Here is a 14,817-nt window from a genome sequence, read left to right as displayed (position 1 = left end):
CTACAGTCAGGGAGTGGAGCCTCTACCCATCCAGCCACTCAAGCAGAAGTCTAGAGATATAAGCCTCCTTCCTTCCACTCACTCACCACTTACACCCACTAAGCCACCCAGGCCTGTGGATTTTGCCTCCTGAACGTCTCTTGATGTTCCATCCCTACTGTTTGTGACTCGCTGTGGCCGCACATCCTCTCTTATCAGGGTGACCACAAGTGCCACCTAAGTGGTCTTCCTCCATTACTCTCCAACTCTATTCCTTCACACTCCAGCAGCCTGAAAATACTTTCTACAACTCAAAGCGGATTTTGCTCATTCTCTGCTCAAATTAATGGCTCCCTCAAACTTCCAGGTGTAAAATCATGCCTTTGTTTGCTTCTCTCAACATGTTGCCCAGTGCTCTCTGTGGGCTCCCTCTTTACCTGCAGTCCTGGAGTTTTTCACGTGGCCTTGACTGTGTTCCTGCTGCTTTCTGGGCCTGGAGTGGCCTTCCTTTGTTAGAACTCAGCTCAGGGACCTGCTCCTCTATGAAGCTTTCCTAAATCTACTGCTTTAGGGCTCCCTGTTCAGACTTCTTACATAGCGCTATTGACCTTGACTAAGTCTGTGAGGCTGCTGAGCAAGAGACCATGTCTTTTTCATCTCAGAGTTCCCAGAAACTGGCATAGTCTCTGACACACAGCACTTAATAAAGGAAGCATTTATCAGTGCTGTGACTCCCATGGAGAGGTGTGGGGCAACATTCTTGGGCACAAACTTCAGCCCTGGTGAGCTTAATTAATACCATAAGCAGGTGGCACCAATACGGGAAGTTGGCATATCTTTTCCCAGGGCACCAGGGGACTGTGACTCTGGATTGCTTCACTTATTTCACATGGAATAAGGCCAAGGCACGGAAGCCACTGGGAGAGGGCCTCCCAGAATCCTTGAGGTAGGACCTGAGCCCCTGACCCTACCCTGAAGGCAAAACCCACTTCATACACAGGTACAGCAGGAACCTTGGTAGAAGCTTACCTTATGTCCTAGAAGCTCCTTTGGGCACGTGGGTTGGACCTGTTCGGAGCTTTCTTTTCCACAGCACTGAAACTAGAGAGTCAGAAAAGAGACTTCAGGACCAGGAGGGAGGAGCAGCAGCTACAAGTCTGGGTACCCTGCTAAGGACTGGGGTGCTGAGGCAGCAGAGCAGCTCCGAGGCCCCGTCATTGCAACCCAGACTGCTATTTCTGGAAGGACAGCGAACAATCACGTCATCATGCTGGCAAAACAAGAAAACGACTTCGACTTCACTAAAGCCATCTGAGTTTATGATGGGAAGTGACTCAAGGGAACCCAAACAAGGCAAGAAGCTAATTGACGGTGTCTGTGTAAATTGCTGCTCTTTAGAAAGGGGTTGGGGCTTCAGATTCCTTCTTTCAGACTGGGAGTCATTTAACCTGCTGAGGACCTGAAGTTTTATGAGCTTCAGGAAAAACTCATTAGCTGGGAAGTCTGGAAAATAGAGGAGAAGTGGCTGTAGGAAATTCCAGGTGGCCAAAAGACCAGACTTGAAGATTGGTCAGCAAAGAGGTGCCTGCCTTAGGCTAGCGGGGCCTTTAAGACAAAAGAACCCGTGTGTTGCTTCAGGTCCTGAAGGCAGCTGAAGTGAAACTGTATAAATGTATAATGGAGGCCACTTTCCAAGATATACCTGTTCTAGACAAGAATGTGTACCTGAAAACGCCTGGCCCAGGAATTCAGCCACTTCTCCATATCACAGTGTCTAAAAAATCAGAATGACTCTGGCCTGCCCCATCTCTTCGGTAAGCCTTCCATGATTAACTGCATGGACAGCACAGTTCCACTGTATGTTCCAGAAGGGAGTGTAGCTATCTCCCGTGACCCTTCGTTTTACAAATGAGGGAGCTGAGTTGGTATCAGGGAGGCCAAGTAACTTGCTCAAGGTCACAGGGCTGTTAGGTGGTGGAGCTGCAGCTAGAAATGAACTCTTCTGCCTGAAAGGTCACACTTGTTTCTGTTACACCACAAGTTACCCTCTGACACAGCCTGCTATTTATTTGGGCTCCTTTCTCCGTGCATGGTTTGTGCTCTTTTGTCTCTTTGGGGGGAATGTATCTTTTGGATTCATGCACTTTTGTCTCTTGTGAATTCTGTGTGACAGACATCTTTCCCTTCTAGGGTTCCACATATGCAAACTATGGAGCTTGAAAGGGCTAAAACAGGTGCTGCTACTTGGCTTTACTGAAATTATTTTTATTTTTAATCCTGGTGACTGGTGAGAACATGGCTCACACATGATCTTTAGAAGCTGCGGTTTGAAGGAAGAAGTAAAGTTACTCACTGTTGAGTGGAAGGTGATGAGCGTCCCATTGCCTTTTCCCCTGTCTTTAAGGTAATCATTATAAGCCTCTTCATACATGGTCTGAACATGTCGGATAGCCTGAAAAAAATTCCAGGAAAAATGAGGGACACGGAGTGGGAAGATTCACACATTCTCCTTTCATCGAGCAAAATCCCCTCTTCCACACCTTTCAAAAATACTGACTTTCTCCTAAGAGTGACACAATGGACTTTGGGGACTTGGGGGAAAGGGTGGAGGGGGGTGAGGGATAAAAGACTACACACTGGGTACAGTGTACACTGCTCGGGTGATGAGTGCACCAAAATCTCAGAAATCACCGCTAAAGAACTTACTCATGTAACCAAACACCACCTGTTTCCCAAAAACCTGTTGAAATAAAAAAGAATTCTGCTTTTCCATAGATATTTTAGTATCATTCTGCACATTTGGAGAAGATTAGTTTCTGGAGTTTCTAAGATGTTTGAGGATGGAAGGATAGACTAACCAGAACAGTTTTCATGGACTAGAAAGATTTCTGCAAGTTAAGTTCCCAAACCCGATTGGGCTTCAGCATTGACTGGGCCCTAGCTTCCTGGGCTCCCCCCAGGTGAATCGGATGCAAAGCTAGGATCGGGACATGTAAATTCCTGGTACCCCACCAGGAAAGCATTTGAGTCTTTTTATGACATGGTTTAAAAGACATTCATCACCAAAGGAAAACTTCATTCAAATATCATATAAAGCTTAGAGAATGCTTCTTCTAGTATAAAAGCTTGTGACCTCACATCCACAGAAATCTCAAATATTTCTAAGATTCCATTCTACTTCTGTATGTAGCTGAATTTAGACTAACCTATGACCACAGGTAGCTACCTTAGAAAAATTTGGAAGGTGGTGACACTTACTATTCTACATGTTTACTGTTTTTATAGTCTAAAGTAAGTTCATAAACACAATACTAATGACACAGGAGTTAATGTGAAATACAGCAAACTTAAGTTTCCATTCTTCCTCCTTTTCTATTCCATTCTCTTCTATCCCATGGTGTGTTTTACCTTTCTAGAAAGGCTACTTCCTCTGTGTGTCCTCCTGAGAAGCTATTCCAGACACCTAGTGTTGTGCAGCAAATATAAACTGGCTTCACTACCCCACAGCAGGGCATGCTCTAGTCTTTAAGAATGAAATGACCCCACCCAGGCCAATCCTTAAGGACAAACGACACGCTGACAGGGGATGAGAAGCTGGATGATTTCTCTGTCACTCTTTCTCAAGTCTGTACTCTAACTCTTACTTACCCCATTTCACACTGGGGAAGAATCTTAAACTAGAGATCCCTTTTGGGAGGATTTATTAGAGACCACTTCATAAGTCTAATGAAAGATATGTGCTATCTCCCCAGAAAAATGTGAGCTTGTACATGCCTGCACACTGACACACACATATGCTCAGTTCTGCACATCACTTCTAAGTTAAAAAGTTCTGTTTAAACTACAATATTGGAGATTATTTGGTTTCTTAATAATATTGTGGATAACAACATTATAACACTTTTAACCATCATAGAAAAACATTATAAGTAAATTTTACTTACTATCCCTTTGCCTATAAAAGCAAATACTCCAGTGGTTACTTCAGCAGCAAATATCACCAGAAGGCAGGTAAAAAACTGTAGAGGAGAGAAAATACTAATTTCATTAATTTAATACCTTTTCAATATATTTATTTTGCACCTTAGTTTCCTTATGTAACGGATGAGTTGCTTTCATGCAGTTTGTTTATTCATTAATTAATTCACTCAGCAATTGTTTATTGGGCATCTATTCTGCACTGGGTACTGTCCTTGGTGCTGAGTATACAGTGGTGAACAAGATAAATCCCAGTGTCTCTGCTATCACGGACCTTGGATTGGACAGGGGAATATATGATAACTGAGTAAAGAAATTAAAAAGTAAATAAGATAAGTTCAGTTAGTGATACAAAAATCCCACCGCATAGAACAGCGCTAGGCATCTATGTGCTCAGTTAATACTTGACGGACACAAAAGACCCATAAAGATACAAGGTCAGGAGAGAGAGAGAGTCACTGATGCAGCCTCGGCTTGGGGAAGGCGATGACTTGAGACTCTGTGGTCTCGAAAGGCCTCTCTGTGGAGATGGGAGTGGAGGTGAAATTCTGGATGGATTTCTGTTCTGGTCTATGGATTTGCTCTGATCAAACTAAGTTCAGTGATAAACAAGACAGAAATAGCGCAGCAGTAGGAGAAACAGAAAGAATGCATGGCTAACGAAACAAGTTAGACATTTCGCATAGCAAGAGGTCAGAGGCTGCGGCCAGAGTTAGCAATCCAGAGATCACAGTGAGTAATGAGAGATGAGAGGCTGCCTACTAAAACTGCTGTTTCTTACTCCCTGTGGAGAAATAGCAACTCTTTCTCTCCTCCTGCCCCTCTTCTTCCTTCCTGTTTCTCTCAGGCTACACTGGCATTGAATGTACAGCAGTTAATTGAAATTATTTGATTTTTTAAAAATAGAAGCTGCTTGTTAGAATAAGCCACAAGAGGGATTTTGGCTAAGTTATTGATCTCAAACATACATGTTTTCCTTGTAGGTAACAGCACTTCCCTGGCTATAGAAATCTTTTAGCTGCCTCGCCCACGGTGAAATATTATTTTTTTAAAAGAACAATCATTAAAATTACTAAGTACTTTTCCTCCCCAAAATATCTTTATACCAACGGCCTCATTTCTTTTTCAAGCTTCCCATATGAGGCAGGAACAAAGATAATGTTATTTTTATTCTTTTTTTCAAGACAAGGTCTTGCTCTGTCACCCAGGTTGGAGTGCAGGAGTACCGTCATGGCTCACTGCAGCCTCCCAACTCCTGGTCTTAAGTGATCCTCCCGCCTCAGCCTCCTGAATATCTGGACCACAGGTGTGTGCCATCACACCAGGTAGAGACTGGGTCTCTCTATGTTGTCCAAGCCAGTCTTGAACTCCTGGGCTCCAGAGATCCTCTGCCTTGGCCTCCCAAAGTGCTGGAATTACAGGTGTGAGTCACTGTGCCCGAATCCAGGTAATATTATTCATATGTAAGAGATGGAGAAACCAAGACTCAGGGAGGAAAAGTGGGTGCCAAGAGGTCAGAAAGTCCATGGAGGGGCTAGAATCGGGGGCCAGAGGCACTGACTCCCTTCAGATGCAGGCTGCACCCTCACCCCGACCCCACCATTTACCCCCACGCCCCACTTACTGATCCAAGCACACATTGTGACTCCCGCATGGCTCCGCAGCACCCGAAGAACCCCACGGCCATCATCAGGGCCCCGGCTCCAACCAGAACATAGAGCCCTGTGGGGAAGAGGTCAGAGGAGACCATTGAGAGCCGACCGAGAAAGTGCCTGGCACTCTGGTGCCTCCACAGCCAACTAGGCTCAAGACTCTGGGCACTGCAGAGCATTCTAACAGTACCATAAGGAGGTGCTATTCTTACTGCCATGTTTTACATGGAGGAACTGGGCCCCAGAAGGTTAGGTGATTTGCTTAAGGTCATAGAGCTGGTGTTTGGCAGAGCTGGAAGAAAAATACTCATGAGCCTCAAAAGCCTGCCAAACACCCTGACTCTGTCCTGCCTCTCTAGGGACTGAGGCAACCATCATTCAGGTGGAGATTTCACTCACTACTTAGTCAAGCCCCAGGTGCAGTTCTTACAGAGAATGAAATGGCAGAAATGCTCTGGTTCCGAAAGAGCTAAAGCCAAGCCTTTCTGTGTTTCCGTCTCTGATCCTGAGATAAGTTAGAATACAATGTGGGACCTGCCACTTGTCTTACTTGAAATAATGCTAATGGCCTCTAGTTCATTTTTTGTAGTTTACTTATATGAGTCACCTGGAAACCACTCCCATTAACAGGGAGGGTGGGGGCTGGTGTCCCGCCTCCATGGGGAACCCCTGGGCCTGGCATTCAGGGTGCTTCCTGGGGCTCCTCTGGGTTGCTGATGGTGGTTTGTGGGCAGATCTGGCTGTTCACAGACCTAGTGGGAGCCACAGGCGAGGCTGCTCTGCTTCCTGCCCCACCCAGGCCTGGCCTCAGGGTTCTTTTCAGGGCCCTGAGGCCCCGCTCTGCAGTCCTGAGGCGGGTGTTTATTTCCTGCTGTTCCAGGTCTGCTACCTCCTCCCTTTCCCTTTTCTCTAAAAGAATAATTTCAAGACAGAATGGATGTGGTAATGCAAGAAATGATATCACATTAAAAACAATAGTGTTGGCCCCACTGCCTAAACACTTTATTGTTTTTAAAAAAGTCTTTCACCAAAGGTCTAATGTCCAGAATCTATAAGGAACTTAAACCAACAAGCAAAAAGCAAATAACTCCATTAAAAAGTGGACAAAAGACATAAACAGGCAATTCTCTAAAGAAGACATACAGGCAAGCAAGTAACACACATGAAATAATGCTTGTCACCTCTAATCATCAGAGAAATGTAAACCAAAACCACAGTGAGATACCATCTCACATCAGTCAGAATGGGTTTTGTTAAAAAGTAAAATATAACAGATGTTGGCAAGGCTAGGTGAAAAGGGGACACTTAGACACTGTTGGAAATGTAAATCAATGCAGCCACAGCAGAGAACAGTCTGGAGATGATTCAAACAACTGAGTTGAGCTACCACTTGACCTAGCAATCCCATTATTTGGTAAATACCCAAAGGAAAATAAATCATTCTACCTAAAGGGTACATGTTCACTGTAGCACTATTCACAGCAGCAAAGATGTGGAATCAACCCAGCCCATCACTGGTAGATTGGATAAAGAAAATGCGGTACACATAGATCATGGAATACTATGCAGCCATAAAAAAGAACAAAATCATGTCCTTTGCAGCAACATGAATGCAGCTGGAGGCCATTTTCCTAAGCAAGCTATCACAGGAACAGAACATCAAATACCGCAAGCTCTCGCTTATCAGTAGGAGCTAAATATTGGGTACAGATGGATATAAAGATGGAAACAATAGATACCGTGGCCTACTAGAGGGGCACAGGGGTTGAAAAACTAACTATGTGGTACTATATTCATTACCTGGGTGACAGGTTCAGTCATGGCCCCAACCTCAGCATCACTCAATATACCTTTGTAATAAACTTGCCCATGTACCCCCGATTCTAAAATGAAAGCTGAAAAAGAAAAAGTCATTCACTGTGTTGCAATGTTTTCAAAGCTCTTTCACTTCCATCATCTCACTGGCCTCTCAAAACAACCTGGTTAGGTAATGAAGGCTCATTTCTGTTTTACAAATGGAGGTTTGAGAGGCAAGATGGCTACAGGCAGGACGCCCTGGCTGGCAACCCCAGTTCCCATTCCACACTTCCATTTGACCACCCCACAGAAACAAGCTGAATGCAGGGTGGCCGCAACAACACCGATTCAGCTCCTTGACAGAATGGCCCCTGGTGGACCACCTTGCTGCAGAAAGTGCCCATTGCCACATATTGCTACTGCCACACTTGCTATGTGTTGCCCTTTGCAGATCTACCAGGAAGTCACAGCCTACAGACCAGTCCCTTCAAAATCCTTATCCATCCTATGCTCCAGTCACTGGGAATTCGTGGTGATCTGACTGTGCGCTGCTCTTTTCCATTTTGTGCTTTTGCAGGTTCTCGTATTAATCTCTCATTATAGATTTCAAGTCGGCAAACAAACCTTATTCATCCTCTCTAGAATACTCCCTGCACAAGGCAGAATTCTTGGTCAGTGTGCACTGGATGAGTAGGTAAGACAGAGAAAATCAAATCAGTTCCAGGCCGGCTGGCTGTCACCACCCATCTAGAGATATATGCTGGAAACACATCTCAGCAAACATCTATGAAGCACCTACATAGCTGGGCTCTCCAAAGCCAAGCACATGAGGATGGTTGCTTCACCCCCCGAGAAACCCTGGAATATGGGAAAGAGGGAGGCTCCTGAGGAGGTGAGAGTCTCAGTGGACAGGGGCACAGAGCTTTGAGGAGGCCAGAGTTGCTCCCACTGCAAAGGAAACTGTCTGGTCCCTCAGGCAACAATCCATATCCTTCTGAAATAACGAACTTTTCAGGAAAATTTGATTATTTGAACAATATTTCATTCTTAGGCTATCAGAATCCCAGAGCTCATGGCAAAAACAACCTGAAGCTGCCCTAGCAGCTTCAACTTTGAGGCCCCTTCTCGGCAAGCCTCTGCTTCGTATGTGTGGGCACGTGACTCAGTCCAGCTCCAAATGAACATTGCTTGCTGGAGTTGAAGGGGAAAGCAGAAGAGATTCTACAAGAGGAAAAATTCACTGGGCCTGCTGGATCCAGTTCCAAATCCGGCTGTAATACTCTGCATGCCAAAAGGCCACCTGTGGCTTCCAAGGATACTTTATGCTTTTTATGGTCTGCCCCTCAAAAAATAGCTGCTGAATGTAATTAATTAATTTACAGCCACATTTTAAATTCCAAGATGGTTTCTGTAGAGCCCTCTCCTTCCTACAGGAGCAGGTGTGACAAACATACGGCCTACTTCCCAAATCCCTGATGACTTCTCCCCCTTTCCGAGTCCTATTTCCTTTGATTTGAAAAATAGAAAACACTTTGAAATTATATTTTCATCATTAGTAGCCGCGCTTTGGGATGCCAGTGATCTCTGTGGCATGCTACCACAAGTACTTTCCCTGGGACACCTTCTATTTAAAAAATTTTAAAATTAAATTTTTGTATTAATATTTTACTGACATGTAATAGTTGTACAAATTTTGGGGGTATAGGTGCCATTTCAATGCATATATACAATGTATAGGGATCAAATCAGGGTCACTGGGATACCCATCACCTCAAACATTTATCTTTGTGTTGGGAAATTACAATTCTTCTTGTCTAGCTACTTTGAAATATATAAAAATTATTGTTAAATATAATTTCCCTAGTGTTCTATAGAATACAAGAATTTCTGCCTTCTATTTAACTCTATTTTTGTACCCATTAAGTAGCTTCTCTTTATCTCCCACCCCTACCCTTTGTGGACTCCAGTAACTGCCAATCTACCCTAGACTTCCATGCGATCCACTTCTTTAGCTCCCACATGAGTGAGGTCATGTGATCTCTGCCTTCTGTGCTTGGCTTATTTCACTTAACATAATGTTCTCTAGTTCCATCCATGTTGCTACAAATGACAGGATTTCATTCTTTTTATGGCTGAATAATATTCCGTTGTGTCTATGTACCACATTTTCTTCATCCACCCATCTGCTGATGGACACTTAGGTTGTCCCCGTATCTTGGCGATTGTGAACAGTGCTGCAATCAACATGGGCGTGCACAGATCTCTCTGACACACTGAGTTCCTTTCTTTTGGATATACACCCAGCAGTGGGAATGCTGGATGATAGCTCTATGTTTAGTTTTTCGAGGAACTGCCATACTGTTCTCCATAGCGGCTGTTCTACTTTATATTCCCACCAATAGTACATGAGGCTTCCCCTTTCTCCACATCCTTGCCAGAATTTGTTATTCTTTGTCTCTTTGATAATAGTTATTCTAGCTGGGGCGAGACTTGGGACCTGTTCCCAGGTAATTCCATCACATTTTTCTTAGGTTTCAGATTCTTCTTTTAAGCTAGAAGCATCATTTTCTTTAACATAAAAATGAGAGAAAGCCTCCTAATGACCTAGGCATAAACTCATTAAAAATGGTTCTCCCCTTTGAGGGACCGGATGTGGTCATCAATTTTAATGGCTTTCTAGTAGCAGATGGTTTTACATAATCTGCTAGTGACTATTTTTTATCTAAAAAAGTTTTTATTCCCCTACATTAAAAACTCGTTCTCCCTTCCAGTATCCCCTGAACGCACATAATAAAGCAAATATCTAGAATATTGAATGCAACTTAGTTTTTGGGAGGGACAAGTGTTTCAGACTGAGGATGTTTTCATATTTAGGAATGTTTGCATTACACTCCTCAAGCATTCTTAATATGAAAATCCCAAATCTGAAATTATCCAATGAGCATTTCCTTCGAGAGTCAAGCTAGTGCTCAAAAAGTTTTGGATGTGGGGGAATTTTGGATTTTGGATTTTCAGATTAGGGACGCTCGATCTGTAACAATTGCCAATATTTATTGAAGGCTCATCACAAAACAGGTACTATGCTTAAATATGTTCATATTTCACAGCTGAAGAATCTGAGACACCAAAAAATTAAATAATTTATGTGAGATTGTCCAGTTAGTGAGGGGACAAATTGGAACTGAACCCAGGGGGGCCTAGTCCAAAGTGTACCCCTTGAACCCCTATACTTTCCTTTTAGCAGAATCTCTGAAGAACGGTAACTCTCTTAGCTAGAAATTGGTTCATTTTGCAATTTATAAATGGCAGTAGAGTGATTTTTCTTCTTCTTTGAGAAAAATGCTTGAGATATTTAGAACTGATGATTCCTGGTTTTTCCTCTGAAAGTACAGGGCTGGGGGCCGGAAGTCCAGGCCTGCCAACCGTGGCTTTAGGTAAGTCCTCCTACCCTTCAGTTTTGTTGGCTGCAATATGGAAATGATTTTCTACTCCAACTTCCCACAAAAATGCTCTAGAGAAATTTTCTTAACAATGTGAGCTACAACACCTCTCTGGCATCCAGCTACCATCAGGTACAAGTGAAAACCAAGAAGTAAAAAAAATATGACCAGCGTGAGTCAGAGTTTTTAACAAGCCAAGCCACCCCCTTGATGTTCAGCACTGGAACGCTTTCCTTATACATAACATCCAGCCACAATCAGAGCCAGGCTTGGAGACCCCGAGTTCCACAGGGAGAGACAGCTGCAGCCAGCCTGCGATCCTGGAGAGAGCCCAGTGGCTCCTGTGTGTGTGGGCAACCCCTTCTTGGAGAAAACCTGTTAACATCGTCTGCTCACAGACATGACCTCATGCACCGAGCACACAGTCTCCAGGCTTCCAGTGGCTACTCTGTAACCCTAGAAAGAAGACCCCTGGGGTGTCTACCCACTTGAGAGAGTGACTGTAACAGGAAGTCAGATGGGCAGGTTGGTGGAATTTGGAAGACACAAGGGCTTCTTCCAAGAGTGCCCTGAAAGAGACTAGAGTGGATAGGATATAGGAAACACTGAGCAACCCCAGCGCTCCTCTGCCAGTGTCACTCCTGCCAGGTCCTCTCTTCTCCCCTTAGCAACCAGTGGACACAGAGACCTTGGGAGGGCCTCCAGGCCTTGGCCTTGACACAGAGGGCCCTGAGAAGGGACACAGGTGGCAGTCAGTCTGACTACCCTCTCGCCCTGTCCTCATTTCCCACAGCTGGATCCTCCTCCTGCCCTGTGCTGGGATCAACCATCCCTCTGGCTTGGAGGTTATGTCTGATCTTTATCACAGGAAGGGAAACTCACTCCATCCCCAAGGAGAGAAGAACCGAGGATGTCAGATAGGAAAGCTTCCCCCAGAAGACGGGACAATTTCCCTTACAAAGTTTGGCAGTCATCTACGCAGAAGCAGGGACCTAGACAGTCTGCAGAGGAGAGTCAAGGCTGGAAGGACTTATTTCCTTAAGAACCACTTGAATGTGCATTGTCTGTTTAGGACACTCTTTAATGAAGGGGTGATAAGAGTTTAATGGGCTGATATCTCTGGAACCTATTCTGAAAAGGAAATGCCCAGATCAGTGAATGGTGCCCTGTGATAATGGAGCGAGATTTTCCAAACACTGGGCCTGCTTGTTTCCTAAAGTGCTATCACCTCATACTGCATGCTGTGCAAATTCATAAATGGTATCCTAGCGTATTTTTCTTCTTGTTTTATTGCTGGAGACTAGGTACCTTTCTTATTTGGAAAATTATTCACTGAGGAAAAAATGTCAATTTCTACAAACATGTCTATTGCTCTTTCTATTTATAAGACACATTTGAAGGGGAAAAAAGGTTCCTGATTTCACAAGGAATTCTTGTTGCCACTATCCAGAGAGGCAGCACTGGGACACAGAGCAAGCACAGACCTGGCTGTTGGCAAACCTGTGTTCCAGGCGGAGCACCCCCCAGGAGGAGCTGGGAAGCACTGGCTGACTGCCAGCCCCTGGGGTTTACCCATGGGCCTGTAGTTTCCTTATTCTGCTTGGTGCTAAGTTTCAATGATGACTCACTTCCCGGAACTTTGAGCATGGATTATGAACACGTTTATCACCAGCCACTCTGGGCTACCTTAGGGGAGGCAGATGTGGTGGACAAGGAACAAAGGGTGGGTAAACCCATGTCATGCCCCGCGCCACCAAGGACAAGCAGGAGGCTTCAGGCCCTGCTGTGGCCTGCTGTTTTCCCTGCCCAGAATCCCCTTCTTTTTCTCTGTTAGGTAAAAGGAATGCCTCCACTCTCAGCACTTGTGGTTTGAGAGGGCTGACTCACCTCCAGCTCCACAGTGGGCATGAAGCCCAGGCATATGCCACAAGCAACTGGCCACAATGACAAGTGCGAGGATGGGCACGAGATCCAATATTGCCAATGAGAGGTAGCCCTGGGTTGTTAGATGGATCTGTTGGAATGAAAGAAGCATGTTCTACTCCTGGAGTCACTCTGGAAATGGAGCCTAGAGCTACTGGCAGCCGTTTTATCTCATGGAGAAGAAACCCGCCCAAGAAGGGAGCCAAAGGAAAGCAGGGCCAAGAGATGGCTCCGGACTGGACTCTGGTCACATCATTTGAGTCCCTGAGACCAGTATGAACCCTGGACCTTTCAAGTATGTGAGTCAATAAATGTCTCTGTCACTTCAGTCGATTTGAGTAGGTGTCTGTGATTTGCAATAGGAAGAGTCTTGACAGACATGTCCATAAAGATATGACATAATGAATAATTCCTCGTATCTCAGGCAGTGTGCATATTGCCTTGGTTTAGATTAGACACAAAATCAGGAATGGGTGTGTTGAGCCAGTTCAGCTTCCTGCTCAGCACAGAAATCTCCTGAATGAAACACACAATTCTGATTCTTGACACGATAGTGGTCAAATATGACATGAAGGAGGGCTCACTTTCATCTCTGGAATCTATCCAACCTTTTGATATATTCAGTCTTAAAGGTTTTCATGGGGAACTGACATCTAGAGCTGTGAAATGACTATCAGCCTTTTGTTTCTGGAGAAATACAGACCAAGGCTGCTCGAAGGAAGGTCTTCCATCTGTAGCTCTACGCAATGGCCCCTTCCTCTGATGGAGCAGGCGCTCCTTACTTACAGCTATAATTCAGGTTTCCGTCCGAAAGTCATGAATTATTACTGGGAGGCTTGCCTCTGCCTCTCACTCACATCTTTTGCCATTCTGATTCCTTCTGTCCCTGAGTTCGATGAGTTAGACTGAAAAATGTTTAGTACTGTTTCTTATCTTTCTGTTTCTTTCTTCTTAATTCCTACTGCAAACCACTGTGGGTTATACACTAATTTCTTCAGGCCCGACTGCATCAATAATCTGCCAATTTTTTTCAGTCCTGGGATTCCTCACTCATTCCACTTCTGCCAGTATGATCTCTTTAAAATGCAGTGCAGATCATACCTTACCCCCTGCCCCAAATTATCCTTCTACTGTTTACCAACTTAACCCTGACATTCAAAGGCCTCTATACTCGTCCCCTCTCCCTCCCAATGTTCTGAATCCTTCTGCTCATCATGCCCCAGTCCTCAGACTCCAACAGAGCCACGGCCCCGCCCGGCTCGCTGAGCCCTCCCCACAGCCATGCTTGTGCCTTCCTCCCCCTCAGCCTTTGCAGTCCCCATTCTTTCTCTTCTCCATTGATTACAGCCTGGTCTTTAAAACCTAACTCAAATCCTTCTTTCCTTACCAGTTTAGAATGACCTCTAATGCACCCACTGCAAACACCACTTAGTTGGCAGTTAGTCACATGCTAATTTTTATTGTAATTTAAATTGTGAAGTCTATGAGTCTTTTCATTTCTATTACAAGTTACATGGGGGCAGTTACAGAATCCTTATACATTTTTGTGTGACGGCAGAGCCCAGGACTGTGAACGCTGGCCAGTGGGTTATATTTAGGTTATACTGATAGGTTATATTTTTTGTCTCAAATGGAGGAACTGACTAAATGTGGGAAGAATAGAGGTACCTCATAACTGTTAACATAAAACCAAATATTAGGTGAAATCCAAAATGGTAAAATAACCACGAAGAGATTTTTAAATAGACAGATGTTGATTACCACTGAGAGACAGCTGGCTCTTTTCAGATGTGATTCACATAACCCAGTCTTCAGGGTCTTTAAAAATGGATTTTCCCTCCTACTGCTCAAAAATCTCCAGTTCAATCTCAGAAAAATTATGTGATAGAGATTTAAATCTTTCAAACTCAAACTTGGCAGTGAGGGTGGGTGGGTGGCTGGGGTTAAGGCAGTAGGCTCTTGCCAAACACCTTGAAGGAGACTTGGTGGGTGGACCTGCACTCACTGGTGTTTTCCCGCATTCTGGTTCTAACGAAGGGTGGACTCCT

General features: G+C 44.5%; 1 protein-coding gene across 4 annotated transcripts in view; it reads right to left on the bottom strand.

The window, feature by feature from the left end:
- The window catches only part of TSPAN2 (tetraspanin 2), a 45,110-nt gene that overhangs the window by 10,728 nt on the left and 19,565 nt on the right, over positions 1-14,817 (bottom strand). For all 4 annotated transcript variants that reach the window (XM_037737003.1, XM_037737004.1, XM_017524210.2 and 1 more), the window contains exons 3-6: positions 5,582-5,679; positions 3,924-3,998; positions 2,333-2,431; positions 1,009-1,080 (exon numbers count right to left, since the gene is read on the bottom strand). In XM_037737003.1, the coding sequence (XP_037592931.1) occupies positions 1,009-1,080; positions 2,333-2,431; positions 3,924-3,998; positions 5,582-5,679 (344 nt within the window). The remainder of the gene's footprint in view (positions 1-1,008; positions 1,081-2,332; positions 2,432-3,923; positions 3,999-5,581; positions 5,680-14,817) is intronic.

The sequence above is a fragment of the Cebus imitator genome, unplaced genomic scaffold (assembly GCF_001604975.1).
Source record: "Cebus imitator isolate Cc_AM_T3 unplaced genomic scaffold, Cebus_imitator-1.0 Scaffold32, whole genome shotgun sequence".
Classification (NCBI taxonomy): Eukaryota; Metazoa; Chordata; class Mammalia; order Primates; family Cebidae; genus Cebus; species Cebus imitator.
The sequence above is the reverse complement of the archived record's forward strand: the minus strand, read 5'-3'. Positions and strand labels throughout refer to the sequence as shown.